Below are 25,862 nucleotides of genomic sequence, written 5' to 3' on the forward strand. Positions count from 1 at the left end.
ATAAATAAACAAATAAACTTAAAAAAATAAAGTGAAAATTAGTTTTACTTATTCAATGTTTAATTTTAATATATTAGTAGTAGTAGTTAAGGAAGTACCTCTCTTTAAAAAAATTTTTTTAATGTTTATTTATTTATTTTGACAGAGGATGTGTACACGCACACGTGAGTGGGGTAGGGGCAGAGAGAGAAGGAGACAGAGAATCCCAAACAGGCTATGTGCTGTCAGTGCAGAGTCCAACTCTCAGCTTGATCCCACAACCCCATGACTGTGAGATCATGACCTGAGCTGAAATCAAGAGTCAGATGCTTAACTGACTGAATCACCCAGGCACCCCAACATATATTTAATTTTAAAAATAATGTATGGAGCACTAACATTGTTCTGGGTGGTGAAAATATAAAAATTAAAATACTACAATAGAGGAATGCAAGGATGGGAGAGGGGAGATGGGGGTGGGTCACAGGAGGAATGCTGAAACCAGTCTAGCAATGTAGATGTCCCTTGGGCTGAGTCCTGAAAGCTGTGTAGGTTACTCAGGAAAGAAAGGAATGCAAAAAGGCTGTTAGAGCAGAGAAAACATCCTTAGCACAGATACGTTTGTAATTTTAAGGAGTTAGATTACCTAGTAAATAAAGTATGAGGGGAGTGGCAGGAGATGGAACAAAGGATTAGGTCAAGGCCAAGACATAGAGCATTCTAGATGAAGAGTTTATAGTTTGTCCTTTGGCCACTATGTGGCTTTTAAGTGCAGAAGCAATATAGTCACTTGATGCTGACAATTGCATATCCTATTTAAAAAATAAGGTACTTGGAAGCAGAGTAGAAGATGAATTTGAGGGAGACACAATAAGATATGAGGACCTGAATTAGTCAAGTGGTAGCCAGCATAGATAAAATTATAAAAATTGCTCTAGTATTTATCAAGCATGTTCTATGTAATAATCACTAATTGATTCAAATGAAATAACACATTCATTCCTACAGATGGCATAAGATGCAAGTATTAATATTATTCTCATTTTTCTAGTAAGAAAATCAAGGCATAAAAAAATAAGGAGTTTGCCCAAGATCACATAACTAGCAGATAGCAGGGATATGATTCAAACCTAAGAAGTCTGGCTCCGGGGCCCATGTTTCAACCACCACATGTTACATCCTCTCTAGGAGAAGGTTGGAGATGTATTTAATAAAGAAAAGTCTAAATATCATATGATTTCACTCATATGAGGACTTTAAGATACAAAACAGATAGACATAAGGGAAGGGACGCAAAAATAATATAAAAACAGGGAGGGGAACAAAACATAAGAGACTCTTAAATATAGAGGACAAACAGAGGGTTGCTATAGGGGTTGTGGAAGGGAGGATGGACTAAATGGGTAAGGGGCATTAAGGAATATACTCCTGAAATCATTGTTGCACTATATGTTAACTAAATAAATAAATTATTTGAAAAATAATAATACATAAGCAAAAAAAGAGAGGTAAAAGTCTATCAGATTTAGTTATTATTGGATGTGAGAGATGAAAAAGGGAAGAAGCTAATGTTGGGTTTCAGCCAAACAATTGTGTAGATGAATAGTAACAACATTCCCTGAGAAAGGGAATACAAGAGGAACTGGAATGTAGAGAAAGGAGTAGAATATTAAGTTCAGGGTACTTGGGTGTCTCAGTCAGTTAAGCATCAGACTCTTAATTTCAGCTCAGGTCATGATCTCATGGTTCATGGGATTGAGCCTCACATCAGGGTCTGTGCTAACAGCACTGGGCTTGCTTGGGATTCTTTTCTCCTTCTCTCTCTTTGCCCTTCCTCTACTCAAAATAAATTTTTAAAAAAGAATAAGTTTGATTTGGTACTTTTTCAGTCAGGGGTACCTGTGGCTCATTCAAATGTATATATTCAGGAATCAGTGTTGAAATTATGAGTCTAAAGCTTAGGGAACAGGTCAGGGCTAAAATGGAGATTAAAGAACCATGGGAAGTTTGTATTCTGTCAGAAAAGGAGGAGGCAGAACCCAGAATGCTAACATGAATCATTACAAAGGAAGGAAAGCCAAGAGAGAAGGAAAAGGAATAGAGCAGAAACAGTGGAATGATCAGCAGTGTCAAATACAGCAGAAAGCACTGAAAGTGACTCACTGGATTTCACAGTAAGAACTTCGTTATTGAGCTTTGTAAAGCAGTGTGAGTATAGAGTGTAGACAGAAGTCAAACTGAGTGAGTAGTAAAATGAGGAAAGTAGAGAAAATGAAGCAGTAGAAATGGAAATACAGTTTTATTTCAAAAAGGATGGTCCAGAGAATAAGGAGATTTGAGGCATATAGCTTTGCTTAACCTCTTTGAACCTTTTTCCTCATCTGGAAAATGGAAATGTTTACTTCTTTCTATCTTGACTTGTAGGAATTAAATGAGTAATGATGAATGAACTGTGCAGTACATACCAGACACATATAAATTGCTTAATGAAAGCTATCCCATTTCTCTCTATCAGCCCCTTCCTGAATAATGAGCTTGATTCAGAATCATATGATATGGATAAAAGATGAAGATAGTCACTTTCCTCAGGGAGCTTATAGTGTAGCTAAAGTGCCAACACAATAATAAAATATATGTTGTAATTCACTGAACACAAACCATAGAATAACCATACTGCAAAACAGATGCTGTAGTGATATCAACAGAATACTGTTAACAGAAAGGAGATGTGGGTAATTCTGTGTGGAGGGAGCATGGGAAATACCTTGCAGGAAGGGAGATACTTGCATGAAAAACTGATAAATTTTCACCACAGAAAGCAAATTTTCACCACAGAAAGCCAAGTCAAGTGCATGGTAGGGGAAGTTGGTCCAAGATGGTGGTGTAGGAAGAAACTGAACTCACTTCCTCCTGTTCACACCAAATCTACAGCTACATATGGAACACTTCCATCTGAAAAAGAACTGGAAACTAGCTGAAATGTTTCTCCACAACAATGGATAAAAAGACCACATGGAGATGAGTAGGAGAGGCAGAGACATAGTCTCTCCAAAAACCCCACCCCAGAAGCGGTGACACCCAATAGGGAGGGATTTCTCAAGTCCAGAGTTTCTCTCAGAGGAGGGAGGGGTTTGTGCCCCACATCAAGCATCCCAACCCTTGGGACCTGCACCAGAGAGATGAGCCCCCAAAATGTCTGGCTTAGAAAACTAATGGGGCTTACATCCAAGGGACCCAAAGGACTGTAGGAAATGGAGATACTCCTTTTAAAGGACTTATATGTAGTCTCACTTGCCCCAGGAACCAATGTAAAATCAGCAGTTTGAAAACCACTTTTACTACATACGAAGGGGATCCATTTGCTAATCTTAGGAGCAGGGCACAAGTGGGACTCTAGAGGCCAGCAGGGTACATGATTACAGCGCCCCAGGACTGGATATATTTGCATACTTTGAAAGCTACTGCCTGAGAGTCAGACTTCCAATAAGCCTGAAACTAGGTGCTCAGATCTTTCTCCTTGGATCATGACAGGTCTTGGTGCACTCTCAACAATGGGAAACTATCAAGAATAAATCAAGCAGCTTAGACAACCAAAAATGTTTGAAAGACATTCATCACTTCCACAAAGCCACATTTTATCACTTCCACAAAGCCACTCCTTCAAGACTTTAGAGTAGCTCTTTTTCATAATTCATAGAAACAAACACAAGACAGTCAAGCAAAATGAGGAAACAGAAGAATATGTTCCAAGCAAAATGGTAGGATAAAACCTCAAATATTATAAGTAATCTCTCTGATAAATAATTGAAAGTAATGATCATAAAGATACCAAACTTGGGACAAGAATGGATGAACACAATGAGAAGTTAAAGAGATAGAAAAATATAAGAAAGTATATTCTTTAAACAGAAGTCACAGAGCTGAAGAATACAATAACTGAACTGAAAAATACACTAGAGGGGTTCAACAGCTGACTAAATGAATCTGAAGAAAGAATCAATGATCTAGAAGACAGGGCAGTGGAACTCACCCAAACAGAGCAAGAAAAAAAAAGATTTATTAATTTTTTTTTCCAACTTTTTTTTTTTTTTATTTTTGGGACAGAGAGAGTCAGAGCATGAACGGGGGAAGGGCAGAGAGAGAGGGAGACACAGAATCGGAAACAGGCTCCAGGCTCCGAGCCATCAGCCCAGAGCCCGACGCGGGGCTCTAACTCACAGACCGCAAGATCCTGACCTGGCTGAAGTCGGACGCTTAACCGACTGCGCCACCCAGGCGCCCCCAAAAAAAGATTTTAAAAAGTGAATATAGTGTAGGGGATCTGTGGAACAAAATCAAGTGGGATAACATTCACATTATAAGGGTCTCAGAAGGAGAAGAGAGAGAGAGAAAGGAGTAGAAAAATTATCTGAAGAAAACATTGCTGAAAACTTCCCTAACCTGGGAAAGGAAACAGACAGCCAGATCCAGGAAGTTCAGAAAGCTCCCAACAAGGTGAATCCAAAGAGATCTACCCAAGACACATTATGATTAAAATGTCAAAAGAGAGAATCTTAATGGCAGCAAGAGAAAAACAACTTGTTACATGCAATGGAATCCCCAGAAGGCTATCACCAGATCTCTCAGCAGGAACTTTGCAGTTTGAAAGAGAGTGGTATTATACAGTCAAAGCTCTGAGAGGGGGGAAAAGAACTTTCAACCAAGACTACTCTACTCAGCAAGATTATCATTCAGAATTGAAGGAGAAATAAAGTTTTCAACAAACAAAAGGTAATTAAGTCCATCACTACTAAACTGGCCTTACAAGAAGGGTAAAGGGGACTTCTTTGAGATGAAAAGAAAAGGCACTAATTAGTAACTAGAAAATATATGAAAGTAAAATTCACAACAATAAATTTAAAGGTACAGTAGAGGTAGTAGACTAACCAGTTATAAAGCTAGTATGAAGGTTAAAAGACAAAAGTAGTAAAATTAACCATAAGTACAAAACTTAGTTAAGGGATACACAAAAAGATGTAAAATGAGATATCAAAAAAAAATGCTGAAGGGAAGTAAAAATGTGCTTTCACAATGCATTCAAACTTAAATTGCTGTAAACTTAAAATAGACTATAGATGTGTGTGTGTGTGTGTGTGTGTATACAGTATATATATATAGACTATATATATGTATATGTATATATATATAGCCTACTATGTGTGTGTATATATAGTCTACCATATATATATATATATATATATATATATATATATATATAGTATTATATGTGAACTTCATGGTTCCACAGAGAAAAACGCTATCATAGATACATGAAAGATAATGAGGAGTCTATACAACACTAAAGAAAATCATCAAAGCACAAGGGAAGAGAGCAAGAGAAGAAGAAAGATACATAGAACTATAAAAGCAGCTAGAAAACAACAAAATGGTATACCTATCAATAATAACTTTAAATTTAAATGGACTAAATTCTCCAATCAAAAGACATAGAGGCTGAATGGATTAAAAACAACAGTCATCTGTATGCTACCTACAAGAGATTCACTTCAGACCTAAAGATACATAAAGCAAATGGGAAGCAAAAGAAAGCTGATGTAGCTATACTCATATCAGACAAAATAGACTTTGAAAGAACAACAACAAAAAAGCTGTAATGAAAGACAAATAAGGGCATTACATAATGATGAAGGGATCAATCCAGCAAGAAGACATAACATTTATAAATACATATACACCCAACATAGTGGTACCAAAATATATAAAGCAAATACTAACAGACCTAAAGGGAGAAATTGACAGCAATAAAATAAAGGTTGGGGACTTTAAAACCCCACTTTACATCAATGGATAGGTCATCTTGAACAAACTCAATAAAGATACATTGGCTTTCAACAACACATTGGACAAGATTGACTTAACCAATATATACAGAACATTCCATCCAAAAGCAGCAGAATACACATTTTTCTCAAGTATAGATGGAACATTTTCCAGGATAGATCACATGTTAGGCCACAAAACAAGTCTTAACAAGTTTAAGAAGAATGAAATCATATCAGGGATCTTTTATGACCACAATGATAGGAAACTGGAAATCAATTCAAAGAAGAAAACTGAAAATATGGCAAATGTGCAGTGACTAAACAACATGGGTTAATGAAGAAATCAAAAGAGAGATCAAAAACTACCTCAAGACAAATAAAAATGGAAACACAACTTTATAGAATCTAAGGGACAAAGCAAAAGCAGTTCTAAGAGAGAACTTCATAGCAATACAGCCCTATCTCAAAAACAAGAATAATCTCAAATGAATAACTAAACCATATACCTAAAGGAACTAGGAAAAGAACAAATAGAGCAAAATTACTAGGAGGAAGGAAATAATAAAGATCAGAGCAGAAATAAATAGGGACTAAAAGACAATAAGGAAAGATCAGTGAGGGGTGCCTGGGTGGCTCAATTGATTAAGCATCCAACTCTTGATTTCAGCTCAGGTCATGATCTCACAGTTCCTAAGTTCAAGCCCCACATTGGGCTGTGCACTGACAGTGTGGAGCCTGCTTGGGATTCTTTCTCTCTCCCTCTCTCTCTGCCCCTCCCCTACTTGTGTGCTCGCTCTCTCTCTCTCTCTCTCTCTCTCAAAATAAATAATAAATAAACTTAAAAAAATATCAATGAAACTGAGAGATAATTCTCTGAATAAACAAAACTGACAACCCTTTAGCCAGGCTCACCAAGAAAAAAAGGGGTAAGAGAGGGGACTCAAATAAATAAGTGAAATCAAAGAGAAGTTACAACTGATACCACAGAAATACAAGGACTGTAAGAGACTACTAAGAACAATTATACACCAACAAATTGGACAACCTGAGAAATAAATTCCTAGAAACATACAGACTTCCAAGACTGAATCATGAGGAAATAGAAAATTTGAATAGACTGATTAAAGGAGATTAAGGAGATTAAACAGTAATCAAAACCCTCCCAACAAACAACAATTCATGACCAGACAGCTTCACTGGTGAATTCCACTAAACATTCAAAGAAGACTTAATACCTATCTTTCTCAAAGTCTTCCAAAGAATTAAAGAGAAAGCAACACTTCCAAAACTCATTTTACAAAGCTGCAGTACCCTGATCCCAAATCCAAAGACACCACAAAAAAGAAAATTACATGCCAATATCTCTAATGAACAAAGATGTAAAAATCTTCAAAAAAAATTCTGAAGCAAGCCAAATACTACAAGACATTAAAAGGATCATACATCATGATCAGTTATTCCAAGAATTTGTGGATGGTTCAAAATCTGTAAACCAATGCAGTACACCATTCAACAAAACGGATAGAATCATGTGATCATCCCAATACATGCAGAAAAATGATTTGACAAAATTCAGTATCCATTCATGATAGAATTCTCTCAACAAAGTGGGTATAGAAGGAACATGACTCACCATAATAGAGGCCATTTAGGACAAGCCCATAGCTAACATACTCAGTAGTGAAAAGCTGAAAACTTTCCTAAGATCAGCAATAAGACTAGGATAGCCACTGTCACTACTTTTATTCACCTTAGTACTGGAAGTCCTAGCCAGAGGAATTAAGCAAGAGAAAGAAATAGAAAACATATAAATCAGAAAGGAAAAAGTAAAACTGTTATTATTTTCAGGCAACATGATATAACTTGTATAGAAAGCCCTAAAGACTCCACCAAAAAACTGTTAGAACTAATAAATGAATTCAGTAAAGTTGCAGAGTACAATGTCAATATACAAAAAAAAAATTGATTACATTCTATATACTTATAACAAACAATCAGAAAGAGAAATTAAGGGGTGTCTAGGTGGCTCAGTCGGTTAAGGATTTGATTCTTGATTGTGGCTCAGGTCACAATCTCACAGTTCATGAATTCAAGCTGCACATCAGGCTCTGTGCTGACAGCATGGAGCCTGCTTGGGATTCTCTGTCTGTCTGTCTGTCTGTCTCTCTCTCAAAAGTAAATAAATAAACATTTTTTTTTAATAAAGGGCATTAGAAAAAATATTTTTAAAAAAGATAAATTGAGAAAACAATGCCATTTACAATTGCATCATAAAGAATTCATTCTGGGGGACCTGGGTAGCTCAGTAGGTTAAGGGTCCAACTTCAGCTCAGGTCATGATGTCATGGTTTATGGGTTCAGCCCTGCTTCAGGCTCTGTGCTGACAGCTCAGAGCCTGGAGCCTGCTTTAGATTCTGTATCTCCTTCTCTCTTGGCCCCTCCCCTGCTCTCTCTCTCTCTCTCTCTCTCTCTCTCTCTCTCAAAAATAAAATAAAACGTTTTAAAAATTAAAAAAAATAATACAATCCCTAGGAATCAAAGACCTCCATGGTTAAATTACACTGTACACTAAATTATAAGACATTAAAGAAAAACATTGAAGAAGACACAAATAGAAAGATATACCATACCTATGGATTGGAAGAATTAATATTGTTCAAATGTCCATATTACCCAAAGCAATCTACAGATTCAGTGTAATCTGTATCAAAATTACCATGGCATTTTTCACAGAAAGAGAATGAACAATCCTGAAATTTGTATGGAACCACAAAATATCCCAAATAGCCAAAACAATCTTGAGAAAGAAGAACAAAGCTGGAGACATCATGCTCCCTGATTTCAAACTATATTACAAAGCTATAGTAATCAAAATAGTATGGTATTTTAGTTTTTTTGAGGAACCTCCATACTGTTCTCCATAGTAGCTGCACCAATTTACATTCCCACCAACAGTGACTGGGTTCTCCTTTCTCCACATCCTTGCCAAAACTTTTTATTTTTTGTCTTTTTGATACTAACCATTATGACTGGTGTGAGGTTAAAGCTCACTGTGGTTTTGATTGCATTTCTCTGATGATTGGTAATGTTGAGCACCTTTTCATGTGTCTGTTGGCCATCTATCTGTAAGTACTCTAGAAAAATGCCTATTCTTCTGCCATTTTTTTTATTTTATTTTATTTTTAATTTTTTTTCAACGTTTATTTATTTTGGGGACAGAGAGAGACAGAGCATGAACGGGGGAGGGGCAGAGAGAAAGGGAGACACAGAATCGGAAACAGGCTCCAGGCTCTGAGCCATCCGCCCAGAGCCTGACGCGGGGCTCGAACTCACGGAACGCGAGATCGTGACCTGGCTGAAGTCGGACGCTTAACCGACTGCGCCACCCAGGCGCCCCTCCTCTGCCAATTTTTAATTGGATTATGTATTTACTTGGTGTTGAATTGTAGGAGTTCTTTATATTTTATATATTAACCCCTTATCAGATATACCTTTGGCAAATACAATTGTTTGTTTGTTTGTTTGTTTGTTTGTTTGTTTGTTTTAGAGAGTGTGTGAACAGGGAAAGGGAAGAAAGAGGGAAAGAGAGAGAATCCTAAATAGGCTCTGCACTGTCAGCACAGAGCCTAATGTGGGGCTCAATCTCATGAACATGAGATCATGACCTGAGCCAAAATCAAGAGCCAGACATTTAACTGACTGAGCCACCCAGATGCCCCTACTTTCTTCTATTCAGTAGGCTGAATTTTCATTTTATTAATGGTTTCCTTTACTATGCAAAAGCTTTTCAATTTTATGTAGCCCAATTGTTTATTTTTGCTTTTATTTCCTGCCTGGGGAAACATAGAAAAGTACTGCTAAGGTTGATGTCCAAGAGATTACTACCTATGTTTTCCTTTAGGAGACTTAGGATTTCATGCATTAGAGTTAGGTCTTTAATCCATTTTGAGTTAATTTTTGTATATGGTATAAGATAGTGGTCTAGTTTCATTTTCCATATAGCTGTCCATGTTTCACAGCACCATTTACTGAAGAGACTATCCTTTCCTTATTATGCATTCTTGCCTGCTTTGTCATAAATTTATTGACCATACATGCATGGGATTACTTCTGGGCCATCTATTCTGTTCAATTGATCTGTGTTTGTTCTTATGCCAGTACAATATGTTTTTTTTTAACTGAGGTACAGTTGGTATAAAACATATTAGTTTCAGGTGGATCACATAGTGATTTGATAATTACATAACAAAATGCTCACCACAGTAAGTTAGCTACTGTCTGTCACCATACAAAGTTATTTACAATATTCCCTACAACAGTATTCCCTATGTTGTACTTTTTATCCCTGTGACTTATTTATTTTATAACTAGAAGCTTTTACCTCTTAATCCCCTTTTATTTCATCTATTCCCCCACTCCCTTCCCCTCTGGCAACCACTAGTTTTTTTTCTCTATATTTATGAATCTGTTTCTCTTTATTTGTGTTGCTTTTTAGATTCTACATATAAGTGAAATCATATATTTGTCTTTCTCTGACTGATTATTTAGCATAAGTCCCTAGTTCATCCATGTTGTCATGAATGGCAAGATTTAATTCTTTTTTATGGCTGAATAATATTCCATTGTATGTCTTCATTATCCATTCATCTATCAACGGACACTTGGGTTGTTTCCATATCATGGCTATTATAAGTAACACTGCAATAAACATAGGGGTGCATATATCAATAGTATTTTTCACAGAACTAGAACAAAACAAATCCTAAAATTTGTATGAAACCACAGAAGAATAGCCAAAGCTATCTTGAGAAAGAACAAAGCTAAATATAAATACACAGTGGACTATTACTCATCCATAAAAGAAAATGACATCTTACCATTTGTGACAACATAGATGGACCTCTAGGGAATTATGCTAAGCAAATTAAGTCAGACAGAGAAAGATAAATACTGGATAAATGTCTTATATGTGGAATCTAAAAAACAAAACAAAACTCATAGATAACAGAGAACACAATGGTGGCTGCAGAAGGGAAGGAATGGAGAGTGGGCAAAACAGGTGAAAAGGGTCAAGAGGTACAAACTTCCCATTATAAAATAAATAAGTCATGGGGACATAATATACAGCATGGTGACTATAATCAATAATATCATAGCATATGCTCAAAATTTGTCAAAAGAGCTAATTCTAAAATTATCTTTGTATAGGGACAGGTAGTAATTAGGTTTATGTGGTGATCACTTTGAAATATACATAAATATCAAATAATTATGTTGTATGCCTGAAATCAATATAATGTTATGTGTCAATTATACCTCTATAATTTTTTAAGGGCATGATAGTATGGAATTCATGGAGTATCAGGCAGTAGTGAGTGATCGGTTCTTGGTGGTAGAGAGGCAGATAATAGTGGTTGCCACAGTGGCTAGAAGACAAAATGTGAAAAAGTTGGCCCCACATCAGTCAACCTTGACTTAATCCTATAAGGAATGGCAGGCTTTTAGGACTTAAACAGGGAGTGGCATGACAAATATGGTGTAGAGGAAGGAGAGAAGATTTAGGAGAATGTTTTAGTAATCCATGTGAAAGATGGCTTGACAGAAAGTTTTGGAAAAATGATATAGTGTCACCAGTTTATATGACTATTTTAAAAATCAGGTGTAATTGGACCTACACAAATACATGTGTGGGGTCCATTGCCCCCTTAACCAGGACTAAAGTAGATTTCTAGAGAATTCTAAGTCTGAAATTCTCTGATTTTAACAGGTTTGGGGGCCTAAGAGAGAGTCCTGATAATTTAATGGGAAGTGGAGATTATGTACTAGTTGAGTCAAATAATGGTCTGATAGTTTCTACTAGTAAACACAAAAAGAATACTACAGTGTAACTTGAAAGAATCAGAACATTAGGAATTAAAAAAGCATATGTTGAAGGAATTGGAAAACTGGATTACAGTTCTCAAAGTGTGGTTACTGGACTACCATGGATTATTTTGAAGTGTGTTGCTTAATTTCTAAGTAGAGACTCTCTAATTAACTTTCTATCACTGATTTCTAGTGTAATTCCATTATGGAGAAGCATATTCTGTATGATTTCAATCCTTTTAAACTTACGTTGTTGTTGTTACCATTGTTATTATCATTATCAGCAAGGATATAGTCTTTCAGTGAATATTCAGTGTGCACTTGAAAACAACGCGTATTCTGAAATTGTTGGGTGGACCGTTCTATAAGTGTCAGTTCTATTTGGTGGATGGTGTTGTTCCCTTCATCTGTTCACTTGCTGTTTCTTTTATTTTTTCACTGCAGTAGAAGTGTTAAAGTATCCAACCATAATTGTGGCACTTCTATTTCTCATATATTTTGAAGGTCTGCGTTTATATGCATACATATTTAGGGTTGTCCTGCCTACTTGGTGAATTCACCCTCTTGTTATGTATGTAGTGTCCTCCTGTATACCTGGTAATTTTCCTTGCTCTGAAGTCTGTTGTGTCTGATATTAGTGTTTTCTTTTGATTAGTGTTTGTGTAACATATGTTTTTCCATATGTTTTATGGAAACATAAACTTTTACTTTTTACCCACCTTCATCATTTGAAAGTGGATTTCTTATGATAGCATATGGTCAGGGTCTTTTTTTTTTTCATTAATCCATTTTGAAAATCTCTGTAATTATATGTTCGTATTTAAATTTAATGTAATTATTGATGTGTTTGGGATTAAGATCTACGGTGTTCTCTGCTTGTTCCTCTGATTCATTGCTCTGTTTCCTTTTACTGTCTTTGGGTTATTTTTTAAATTTTCAATTTTAACTTATATGTTGTTTTCCTTATATATTGTTATGTGGATTTTTTTCTTAATAGCCAGGCTAGGAATTAATATACATCCTTAACTTTTCATAGTTCACTTATACTTGGTATTTTACTACACCAAGAGAGATGTATAAAATCTTCCATCAGGGGGCACATGGGTGTCTCAGTCAATAGAGCATAAAATTCTTGATCTCAGGGTTGTGAGTTCAAGCCCCACATTGGATGTGGAGCCTACCTAAGAAAAAAAAGAAAAAAGAAAACCTTCCACCATACAGGTCTCTTTAATATACCCCCTTAATGCTGTAGGTGTCATAGGTCATCTGCATACATCGAAAACCCTATCAGAAAATATTGTCATTTTTGCTTTTAAGTCAAACATACTTTAAAGAACTTAGAGAAAAATATCTATTATACTTACCTATATATTTACTATTTCTATTGCTCTTCCTTTAATTCCTGACTTTTGAAGTTTCTCTCTAGTATCATTTCCCTTTAGTATGAAGAGCTTTAAAATTTCTTTAGTGTAGGTCTGGTAGTGACAAATTTTCTAGGTTTTCTTCATCTAAGAATGTATTTATTTCACTTTCTTCCCTAAAGTATTTTTTTGTTGGATACAGAATTCTGGGTTGACAGTTGGTGTAGCATTTAAAAAATACTGTTCCACTTCTTTCTGGCCTCCATGAAAAATGTGTAGTCATTTGAATGGTTGTTCCCTTATATATACATGATTTGTTGTTAGTTTCTGGCTGCCTTCAAGATTTTTTTCATTGTCTCTAGTCTTCAGTAGTTCAGTTATGATGTGTTGGGCATTGATATTCTTGGGTTTTCCTGTTTGAAGTTTGCTGAGTTTCTTGCACTGTAAGCTAAGGGTTTTTTTTTTTTCATCACATTTAGAATGTTTTCAGAAATTTCTTTTTTTTCTTCCTCATTTTTTTTTAATTTAAATTTTAGTTAGCTAACATACAGTGCAATATTGGTTTAGGAGTAGAATTCAGTGATTCATCACTTATGTACAACACCTAGTGCTCATCACAAGTGCCCTCCTTAGTACCCATCTAGATCACTGCCTATCCACCTCCCTCCATCAACCCATATTTTGTGCTCTATAATTAAGAGTCTCTTGTGGTTTGTTTTCCTCTCTTCCCCCCACTTTCCCCATATGTTTGTCTGTTTTGTTTCTTAAATTCCACAAATGAGTGAAATCATATAGTATTTGTCTTTCTCTGATTGACTTATTTCACTTAGCATAATACATTCTAGCTCCATCCATGTCACTGCAAATGGAAAGATTTCATTCTTTTTGATGGTTGAGTAATATCCCATTGTGTGTATGTGTGTGTGTGTGTGTGTGTGTGTGTGTGTGTGTGTATATATATATATATATATATACACATACATACCACGTCTTCTTTATCCATTCATCAGTCGATGGACATTTGGGGTTTCTCCATAGTTTGGCTATTGTTGATAATAGTGATATAAACACTGGGGTGCATGTACCCCTTTGAATCTGTATTTCTGTGTCCTTTGGGCAAATACCTAGTAGTGCAATTGCTGGATGGTAGGGTAGTTCTATTTTTAGTTTCTTGAAGAACCTCCATATTGTTCTCCACAGTGGCTGCATCAATTAGCATTTCCACCAACAATGCAAGAGTGTTCCTCTTTCTCTGCATCCTTGCCAATACCTGTTGTTTCTTATGTTGTTAATTTTAGCCATTCTGACAGGTGTGAGGGTGGTTATCTCATCATGGTTTTGATTTGTATTTCCCTGATGATGAGTGATGGTGAGCATTTTTTTCATATGTCTGTTAGCCATATGGATGTCTTCTTTGGAAAAGTATCTATGGATGTCTTCTGTCCATTTCTTAACTGGCTTATTTGTTTTTTGGCTGTTGAGTTTAATAAGTTCTTTATAGATTTTGGATACTAAACCTTTATCAGATATGTCATTTGCAAATGTCTTCTCCCATTCCTAGGCTGTATTTTAGTTTGGTTGATTGTTTCCTTCACTGTGCAGAAGCTTTTTTTCTTGATGAAATTCCAATAGTTGATGTTTGCTTTTGTTTCCTTTGCCTTTGGCAGTGTGTCTAGTAAGAAGTTGCTCCAGGTGAGAGGATGTGGAGAAACAGGAACCCTCTTGCACTGTTGGTGGGAATGCAAATTGGCGCAGCCGCTCTGGAAAGCAGTGTGGAGGTTCCTCAGAAAATTAAAAATAGACCTACCCTATGACCCAGCAATAGCACTGCTAGGAATTTATCCAAGGGACACAGGAGTACTGATGCATAGTGGCACTTGTACCCCAATGTTCATAGCAGCACTCTCAACAATAGCCAAATTATGGAAAGAGCCTAAATGTCCATCAACTGATGAATGGATAAAGAAATTGTGGTTTATATACACAATGGAATACTACGTGGCAATGAGAAAAAATGAAATATGGCCTTTTGTAGCAACGTGGATGGAACTGGAGAGTGTGATGCTAAGTGAAATAAGCCATACAGAGAAAGACAGATACCATATGGTTTCACTCTTATGTGGATCCTGAGAAACTTAACAGGAACCCATGGGGGAGGGGAAGGAAAAAAAAAAAAAAGAGGTTAGAGTGGGAGAGAGCCAAAGCATAAGAGACTGTTGAGAACTGAGAGCAAACTGAGGGTTGATGGGGGGTGGGAGGGAGGAGAGGGTGGGTGATGGGTATTGAGGAGGGCACCTTTTGGGATGAGCACTGGGTGTTGTATGGAAACCAATTTGACAATAAATTTCATATATAAATAAAAATAAATAAATAAATAAATAAAACTCCTAAAAAAAAGAAGTTGCTCCAGGTGAGATCAAAGAGGTTGCTGCCTGGGTTCTCCTCTAGGATTTTGATGGTTTCCTGTCTCACATTTAGGTCTTTTATCCATTTTGAATTTATTTTTATGTATGTGTAAGAAAGTGGTGCAGTTTCATTCTTCTGCATATTGCTGTCCAGTTTTTCCCAACACCTTTTGCTGAAGAGAATGTCTTTATGCCACTGGATATTCTTTCCTGCTTAGTTGAAGATGAGTTGACCATACAGTTGTGGGTCCATTTCTGGGTTTTCTATTCAGAACACCAAAGTTCTGTAGGGGTTCTGTATTCAGGGTTTTGTTTTCTGAACCCCTTAGCTGAGGCTAAGACTTCCAGTACTATTTTAAATAGTAATGATGAGAGTGAACATCCTTGTCTTGTTCCTAACTGTAGAGAAATGGTTCTCAATTTTTCCCCTTTGAGGATGATATTAGCTGTGGATCTCTTATATACAGCCTTAATGATGTTAAGGTATGTCCCATGTATGCCTACTTTGTTGAGGGTTTTTATCAAGAATGAATGTTGTATTTTATCAAATGCTTTTTCTGCATCTATTGACAAGACCATATGGTTCTTATCATTTCTCTTATAATAGAGTGTATCATGATGATTTATTTGCAAATATTGAATCAGCCCTGCAGCCCAGGAATAAATCCCACTTGATCATGGTGAATACTCTAATGTACTATTAAATTCGATTTGTTAGTATCTTGTTGAGAATTTTTGCATCCATATTATCAGGGATATTAGCCTGTAATTCTCCTTTGAGTGGGGTCTTTGTTTTGGAATCAAAGTAATGCTGGCCTCAATAAAATAAGTTTGGAAGTTTTCCTTCCATTTCTATTTTTTGGAACAGTTTGAGAAGAATATGTATTAACTCTTCTTTAAATGTCTGGTAGAATTCCCCTGGGAAACCATCTGGCCCAGGACTCTGGTGGGAGATTTTTTATTACTGGTTCAATTTCTTTGATGGTTAAGGGTCTGTTCAAATTTTCTATTTCTTTCTGTTTCAGTTTTGGTAGTTTGTGAGTTTCTAGGAATTCATCCATTTCTTCTAGATTGCCTGCAGTTTGTTGGCATATAATTTTTCATAGTATTCTCATAATTGTTTGTATTTCTGTGGTATTGATTGTGATATATCCTCTTTAATTTGTAATTTTATCTATTTGGGTCCTTCCTCTTTTCTTTTCGATCAGTATGGCTAGGGGGTATCATTTTTGTTAATTCTCTCAAAGAACTAGCTCTTAGTTTCATTGATCTGTTCTACTGGGTTTTTTGTTTGTTTCTGTATCACTTATTTCTGCTCTAATCTTTATTATTACCCTTCTTCTGTTGGCTTTACTTCATTTGCTTCCTTTTCTATCTCCTTTAGGTGTAAGGTTATGTTGTGTATTTGGGACCTTTCTTGCTTCTTGAGATAAGCCTAAATTACAATATACTTCCCTCTTAGGACTCCCTTTGCTGCATCCCAAAGGTTTTGGACTGTCATGGTTTCATTTTTATTTGCTTCCATGTATTTTTTTAAATATTTATTTATTTTGAGAGAGGGAGAGAGCATGAGCAGAGGAGGGGCAGAAAATGAGAGAGAGAGAGAGAGAGAGAGAGAGAGAGAGAGAGAGAGACAGAGAATCCCAAGCAGGCTCCACTGTCAATGCAGAGCACTACGCGGGGCTCTATCTCATGAACTGTGAGATCATGACCTGAGCCCAAATCCAAAGTCAGACACTTAACTGAGCCACTCAGGCACCCCTGCTTCCTGTATTTTTTAAATTTCTTCTATTTCCTGGTCAACCTATTCATTCTTTAATAGAATGTCCTTTTACCTCCATGTACTTGAAGGTCTTCCAAACTTTTTCTTGTGGTTGACTACAAGTTTCATAGTGTTGTGATCTGAAAATATGCATGGCATGATCTCAATCTTTTTGTATTTGTTGAAGGCTGATTTGTGACCCAGTATGTGATCTGTCCTGGAGAATGTTCCATGTGTACTCAAAAAGAATGTGTATTCTGCTGTTTTAGGATGAAATATTCTGAATATATCTGCAAAGTGCATATGGTCCAGTGTGTCATTCAAAGCCATTGTTTCCTTATGAGGAGGTATGTCCTGTGGTTTTCTGCTTAGATGCCATAACTGTAAGTGGGGTGTTAAAGTCCCCTACTATTATTGTATTATTATCAATGAGTGTCTTTATGTTTGTGATTAATTGACTTATATATTTGGGTGCTTTCAAGCTGGGGGCATAAATATAATTGATAGATCTTCTTGGTGGATAGAACCCATTATTATGATATAATGCCCTTCTTCATCTCTTGTTACAGTCTGTTTTAAAATCTAATTTGTCTGATGTAAGTATGGCTACTCTAGTTTTCTTTTGACGTCCATTAGCATGTTAGAGGGTTCTCCATCCCCTCACTTTCAATCTGCAGGTGTCTTTAGGTCTAAAATGAGTCATAGGCAGCATATACATGAATCTTGTTTTTTATTCATTCTGATGCCCTTTGTCTTTTGATTGAAATATTTAGTCCATTTACATTCAGAGTGATTATTGAAATATATGAATTTAGTGACATTATGTTGCCTGTAGAGTTGGTTTCTGGTGATGCGCTCTGGTCCTTTCTAGTGTTTGTTGCTTTTGGTCTTTTGTTTTCTCCACTCAAAGAGTCCTCAAAATTTCTTGTAGGGCTGGCTCCTGTAGTTTTTGTTTATCGGGGAAACTCTTTATCTCTCCTTCTATTTTGAATGACAGCCTTGCTGGATAGAGTATTCTTGGCTGCATATTTTTCCTATTTAGCATGTTGAATATATCTCACCAGTCCTTTCTGGCCTGTCAAGTTTCTGTGGACAGTTCTACTATGAACCTGATCTGTCTTTCTTTGTAGGTTAAGGACTTTTTTTCCCCTTGGTGCATTCAATATTCTTTCCTTGTTTGTGTTTTTTGTGATTTGACTATGACATGTCTTGGTGATGGCTGGCTCTTATTGAATTTAATGGGAGTTCTCTGTGTTTCTTGGATTTTATATCTGTGTCCTTTCCCAGAATAGGGAATTTTTCATCTATAATTTGCTCACATAAACCTTCTGTCCCTTTTTCTCTCTCTTCATCTTCTGGGACTCCTAGGTTATAAATATTATTACATTTTAATAAATTGCTGAGTTCCCTAATTCTGCCTTCAGGATCTCTCACTTTTGTTTCCCTCTTCTTTTCAGTTTCATTATTTTCCATAATTTTATCCTCTATATCACTATTTTGCTCCTCTGCCTCATCATCCATCCTCATTTTTATGGCCTCCATTTGGGTTTGCATCTTGGTTACAGCAATTTTAACTTCAGTCTGACTAGATTTTACTTCTTTTATCTCTGCAGAAAGGGATTATCTTGTGTCTTCTATGCTTTCTTCAAGCCTACCTAGTATCCTTATAATCATTGTTTTAAATTCTAGTTCAGACACTTACTTAATTCTACATTAATTAAATCCCTGGCTGTCATTTCTTCTGTTTTTTTCTTTTGAGGTGAATTCCTCCTTCTTGTCATTTTGGAGGAAGAAAACAACAACAACAATAATAGTAATAATAGAATGAAATAAAAATTTAAATTTTTTAACTATCAAATAAAGGAAGCTGGATCCTAGGTGTGTTTTGGTCTGCTTGTTAAGAGAAGCTCGATTAAAAAAAAGAAAAAAATTAAAATTAAAAAATAAAAAATAATGTAAAATAAAAATTTTTGCTCTTTTTGTGTCCAAGAAACAAAAGAAAAGAAAAACAACAACAAAAACAAAAACAAAACAACAAAAAAGTGAACGAACCAACAAACAAAAAAACCCAAATGAAGCTAGATCCATTTTCCTCTAGAGCTGAATCTTTGCAGCACTCTATGATCAGTAGGCTAAGCTCCCAGAAGGGATTTGTACTGGTCCTCTGGGGGAGGGGTCTGCTGATCTGATTCCAAGGCCCACTTGCCCTAGTGGAGTTGGACCTGGAGGCAACAGGGATGCAAGACTTGGTATAACAGCCCTGTTCTCCACTTAGTGGCACTGTCTTGCTTACTGGAGTCAATCAGTGTTGATGGGCTAATGGTGTAAATGGCTTCACCCTGCTCTCTAGTCTCCGAAGTGAGAAGCTCGCACCCTCACAGACACACAGATCAGTCACCCATTCTGTGCCCCCTGCTTCTGTCAGCTCTCTGCCTTCCTCCTGTCTGTGTCTGAGCTGTCTGCCTACCAGGCGGCACCTCTCTCCAGAGTTTTATCTCAGGTGCAGTTGTGTTCCAAAACCACACATCAGAGACTCCCATGGTTCAGACCTGCAGTGATCTTCTGGGGGAGGGTCTCACTGTGCTATAGCTGGGGCCAGCTTGTCCCAGGAAATAGTCATGCCACTGCAGAATGGCAGAAGTTCAGAGTTTATGGTAAATCACAACACAGAACTGGCACCAGGATTTGCTGCCCTTAGCTGTCATCCTTTGTTCCTGTATGGGTGCCATGTGGCTTGATGGTGCCTACTGGATCTTTTGCCTGTGGAGAGGCCATATAACCCCTACCAAATGCACTCCAAGGAAGGGAACATCTTCTCCCCACATGATCCAGGGGATCCTCAGACCTTGCTGCCTGCTCCCAGGGTTCTGCCCTGCTTCCTCACCAGAGCACTGCCAGGTGCTGACCTCTGAAACTTCAGATTCAGTGCTCTAATGTTTATAAAAAACTGGCAGTATTGAAACTCTCTCCTTTTTCTCTTGTCAGTGGTTTTGGGGAACCGTTGTTTTGTGCAGTCCCCAGTTCGTGTTTTCACTCTTTCTCTGTAGTTGCTTTCAGAGGGAGTGCTTTCTTGTGCAAACCCAGTGCACTGCTCTCTCTCCCCCTCTCTTTTCCTCTCCCTGAAAACAGCCCCCTCCCCTCTGGGGCACTTCAGCTCTTCACTTCCCCAGTTCCCCTCTCTGCACTATGTACCTGCTGTGTTCTTTCCTTCAAATTATGCAGACTATTCTGTTAATCCTCAGACTGATTTCCTAGGTGTTCAAAATGGTTTGATGTTGATCTCGCTGTGTTTGAGGGACAGACAAGTCCCCTTACTACTCTGCCATCTTAACTCTTCCTCCAAGAAATTTGTTGATATTGTTCTCCACCACACTTTCTCTTCTGTTTCTGCATCTCTGATGGCAGAATGTTAGATGTTTATTGTTGTCCTATAGGTCCCTGAGGTTCTGTTCATTTTTTCCAATACAGTAAAACCTTGGTTTATGAGTAACTTGTTCTGCGAGTGTTCCACAAGATGAACAAACATTTCTAATAAATTTTAACTTGATAAACAAGTGATGTCTTCCAATACAAGCAGTGTGTGATGCTGAACATTGCATGATCACAACTGAGCCAATGGTTCTTGAAATTCACTTTGATATATGAGTGCTTTGGATTACAAGCATGTTTCCAGAATGAATTATGCTAGCAAGCCAAGGTTTTACTGTATTATTATTTCTCTGTTCTTCAGACTGGATCATTTCTTTTGAGCTATTTAGTTTACTGATTCTTTCCTCAGTAATCTTATGTTGTAATTAAAATTTACCAGTGAATTTTTTATTTCAGTTATTATATTTTTCAGTTCTAATATATCAATTTCATTCTTTTTTTTCATCTATATTTAACAACAGAGGGGTTAAGAGTGCTAACTTCACACACAGTCAAAATCCACACATAACTTTTGATTCCCACAAAATTTACCAATAGCCTATTGTTAACCAGAAACCTTACTAACATAAGCAGTCAGTTATCACTTCTTGTTCATGTTGTATGTATTACATACTTTATTCTTACAATAAGTAAACTAGAGAAAAGAAAATGTTAAGAAAATCATAAGGAAGAGAAAATACATTTACAGCACTGTACTGTAGTTATAAAAAAAAAAATCCACATGTAAGTGGACCCGCACACTTCAAACCTGTGTTATTCAAGTGTCAACTATATCTCCCTGCTGTTATTTTCCATTCAGTTCAAGAGTATTTACCCTTACTTCTTAGAGTCTGGTTATAAGAGCTGCTTTAAAGTCTGATAATTTCAACTACCATATTACCTTGGTGTTGAGATCTGTTGGTTGTCCTTTCCCTTAAACATTACTGAGATTTGCATAGTTGTTTGTATGTTAAGTCATTTTGAATAATACCTTGGACATTTTGAATACTATGTTATGAGACTCTGGACCTTGTTTAGTTGCTGTGGAGAATGATGGCTATTACATTTTTTAAGAAGTTGATCCAATTTAGACTACAAGTTCTTACTGGCCTTCAGGGTCTATGTTTCTTAGGTCATTTCAGTTTTCAAGGTGTTTTCAGTGCTATTTGGATAATGTAGATCACTCAGTGGCTAGTCTGGGACCTGTAAAATATTCTATTCCATAGTTCAGTCCTCAAAGACTTTCTACCCTGTTTAGGCTCAGATCCACCCATGCACAGTTTGGGGTAAGTCCTGGAGTTTACACACTTTTTGGGATCATTTTCTTGAATTCCTTCCTCTCTGAATTCTTCCAGACACTTTATGGTTCCAGAAGCCCCTATATTCCTGATCTTTTTGCAAGAAAGATGGGCTTTTGTTTTCCTACTTTGCAATATACTTCCTGCAAATGTGTCTGCCTCTAGAGCCAAGCAGCAGGAAAACAGAGATAGAAAAATGAAACAGGATTCTCCTCCCACCTCCATGTTCTTAGGACCAGAGCTCCTCTAGTCATGGAGGACTCCCCTTCCTCAGGGTTTTAGGTGCCTATCGGGCTGTCATTGCCATACTACAATAGGATTTCCTGGGAATTGGGGGTGGGAGGAAACAACAACAGAGAAGATTTCCCCCATTCGTTCATACTCTTAGGGGCCCCTTTTCCTTCTCTTCAGACCAGAAAGGGCTTCTTTTGGAGTACCTTTTGGGCACACCCAGTTTCAAGTTGCTGTTGAGATCAAGCCAGAGGATATCATAGGGACAACAAAAGAATTTTCTAAGCACTACTTGCTTAATCACTTCAGGGATACAAAAGAGAAGGGAAAGGAACAAACATTTATTTGAATACATACCAAATTTAAAAATTTCTTTTAAACATTTATTTATTTTTAAGACAGAGAACACAAGCAGGGGAGGGGTAAAGAGAGAGGGAGACACACAGAAATCGAAACAGGCTTCAGGCTCCAACCTGTCAGCACAGAGCCCGACATGGGGCTCAAACTCACGGACTGCAAGATCATGACCCAAGCCAAAGTCAGACGCTCAACCGACTAAGCCACCCAGGTGCCCCTACATATGAAAATGTTTAAGCTAATATAATAACCTTACAAAGTAGACAAAACTGGAAGGGGCCAATTTTATATCTGGATGATGGGATGATAAAGAATGGGACAATATCCCTTGTCTTCCCAAGACCCTCTGCAACACTGGTCCTTACAATTTGAAGGGTAAGTCTGTCTCATATTTATGAATTGCCCAGGACTTCATGGGTAGTATTTTACTTAAGCACCCCTAAAATAATATGCCTTAAGTAAAACTAATAGTCATGCTTTTGGAGAAATGTCAGGCTGTGTGACTGAGCAGCTGGAGATTTGGGGGTTTGGAGACCTTCTCAATAGTCCTTATTTCACATTGTTGAATGACAACCTGTTCTGCCACAATCATCATATATGGCCATACAGGTTACAGACTCCAGGAGAAGTTTTCTGGGTTTTTTCCTCATGGATTTTGATGTAAATGGCACCTTCTGAAGCTGTGTGCATTTTGGCTGTGTACCCTGCTCACAGCAAAGATCCTGGACAATGAAAAAAGTATGATGTGGCAATGACAGCATATCATCTCTTTTCTTCATTTACTCTCTGCCTCTTTCCTCCTCTCCCAGTGTTGGAGGAAGATGACTGTGACCTCTCCAGAGTCTTTGAGTCTCGCTAGAAGAAACCATCCATTCTCCCAGAGTGCCCCAACAGGACTGAACTGCATGGGCTGGCCAGAGTACCTACCAGACACTGGTGAGTCATGTGCCTCTCTCTTTTGTTTTATACTCTGGTGTCCTAGAAAGAAGGACAAGAAATGAGAGAGTATCGTTGACTGCTATGTTTACTTGTCTGGCAGAAGTAGCTTGAAGGTGAGACAGATAAACCAGTGTCTCTTATCCCTTCAGTTAGGAAGAGGTCCCTAGCACCCAGAGAAAGGGAATTATTGGCTCGGGGAAGATTCCATTATTGAATCCCCAAACCTGCCTTCGTTCATTTATTTTGAGTAAAACTAATGTTCATCTCTTGGGTCTAGCAATAGGATATAATTATAGGATATATAACTTGCAGAAGAAATAATCACATAGAGAGTTGTCTTTAGAATGGAACTTGAGTGTGTTTTCCCTTTGACAGACAAGCTTCTTCTGTGAGTTTTATGGCTGCTTCTCTGAGTCTCTTAACCAAATCTATGGCAAACAGCCTCACATCATATATTTGCCCATAAAAGCACTGGCCTTTGTGCCAGAAGGAAACTGGGCCAAGATAGGGCATCCTCATGCATAGCCACCACCTTTCCCAGACCTAACCTAGGAGGGGCTTGCATATGCTGAAAATGTTCAAGGGCTCCCGGTGTCAAGTGTCAGATCTTGAGCAGGTGCAGATTTTATTAGCAACATTATTGTCTGAAAGCTGGCTGGAAGGAGAGGCCAATCTGGTGTTTAGGAAAGACAAAGAATGGAGGGCACCTGGGTGGCTCAGTTGGTTGAGTGTCCAACTTCAGCTCAGGTCATGATCTCATGGTTCATGAGTTTGAGCCCCACATCGGGCTCACTGCTGTCAGCCTGTTAATGCAGGGCCTGCTTTGGATCCTCTGTCCCCCTCACTCTGCCCCACCCCGGCTTGCACTCACCCAAAAATAAATAAATATATATGTTTTAAATATAAAGAATGGTAAATCCCTAGACAGGGTTGAAAAAGCAAAATAGCTACACCTGTCAAACATGTACTTCATCCAGACTTGGGGAGTGGGAACAGGACTGACATTCCAGGCAAAAGATGATAGGAGCAGAGTGGCTAGGCTCTGGGGGTTCAAGTGCAGCATATGCCATCCTGAGGGAGGTCAGCTCTGATGCAGAACTGAGTCCTGAACTCTGAATCCAATTCAGTGCATACTAAGTGCTGGTCGTGGGGGAGCTAGCTGCTCTGATTAGGTGGTGGACATGATTATTTTCCATTAGCAAATGTATGTGCTTATGCTGCATCATGCAGTGGACTTATTCTTTCCCAGATTGGTTGTGATTTAAATTCACAGTAAGCAAAGTCATGAAAAGGTAAGTTTGACAACTGCTGAAAGAATGTTTTCAAAGGAAACAGATATTTCTAACATAGGTCTTCATTAAGTTATGGGATTATTTACAGGCTCATGGAAGGAGCAGTAATTGGTGACAATAGTGTTTTTCCAGTGATAATTCTCAAGGCTGAATTTGCCCTTTGAAGTTAGAACTTTCTTACAAATCCAAAGCTTAATAATCATATGTGCCTAAAATTTCAGAGGTTCATTTGAATTAACTGACAGGTGGGGGTGCCTGGGTGGCTCAGTCAGTTAAGCGTCTGACTCTTGATTTTGGCTTAGGTCATGATCTCACGGTATCATGGGTTCAAGCCCCATGTCGGGCTCTGCGCTGACCCTGCGGAGCCTGCTTGGGATTCCCTCTCTCTCTCTCTCTCTCTCTCCCGCTCTCTGCCCCTTCCGATTCACGCTGTCTCTCAGAATAAATAAATAAATTTTTTAAAAAATTGACAGGTGTGGGCGCCTGGGTGGCTCAGTCGGTTGAGCGTCCGACTTCGGCTCAGGTCATGATCTAGCAGTCTGTGAGTTCCAGCCCCGCATCGGGCTCTATGCTGATGGCTCAGAGCCTGGAGCCTGCTTTGGATTCTGTGTCTCCCTCTCTCTCTGACCCTCCCCCACTCATGCTCTGTCTCTCTCTCTCTGTCAAAAGATAAATAAAACATAAAAAAATTTTTTTTTAAATTGACAGGTGAATTTATTGCAGAATAATCAAAAAACCTCAGTGACACATATGTCCTGACATGCTTGCACCCCAAGGATACTGCTCTGGATGTAAGAGATCGGGGCTCTGGCTCTAGCTGCACTAGATATGGGGGTGAGAAATCGTGCACATCCCTCATTTCTCTGTATTTCAGATTCCTTCATTATTCAAAAAAGGAATAATAATTCCTCTTTTCCCATTTCATCAGGTTAATATTCACAGTCAAGTTAATATGGACTTGGGTCTCTGTATTTAGGAAAGCCTTCTTTTCTTTATCACTTCAATTCCAACTGTTCTGTTCCAGACTTCTGGGGTTATATTTCCAGTCTCTATCCCTAGAACCTCTCTCATCATTTTCATTATTTTAAAAAATATTTCCGCTTAGGTCTTGGAGAATTTCTGTTTTATCTTCTACTTTGTTTT

The 25,862-nt window shown here is 37.7% G+C and overlaps 1 protein-coding gene across 4 annotated transcripts in view; it reads left to right on the forward strand.

The window, feature by feature from the left end:
* Positions 1 to 25,862, forward strand: part of ARHGEF4 (Rho guanine nucleotide exchange factor 4) — a 266,455-nt gene that overhangs the window by 131,600 nt on the left and 108,993 nt on the right. For all 4 annotated transcript variants that reach the window (XM_040474689.1, XM_040474691.1, XM_040474690.1 and 1 more), the window contains exon 4: positions 23,298 to 23,424. In XM_040474689.1, coding sequence (XP_040330623.1) covers positions 23,298 to 23,424 — 127 coding nt within the window. The remainder of the gene's footprint in view (positions 1 to 23,297; positions 23,425 to 25,862) is intronic.

This window comes from Herpailurus yagouaroundi, unplaced genomic scaffold (genome assembly GCF_014898765.1).
Source record: "Herpailurus yagouaroundi ecotype Mexico unplaced genomic scaffold, PumYag 140, whole genome shotgun sequence".
In the NCBI taxonomy this organism is placed as follows: domain Eukaryota; kingdom Metazoa; phylum Chordata; class Mammalia; order Carnivora; family Felidae; genus Herpailurus; species Herpailurus yagouaroundi.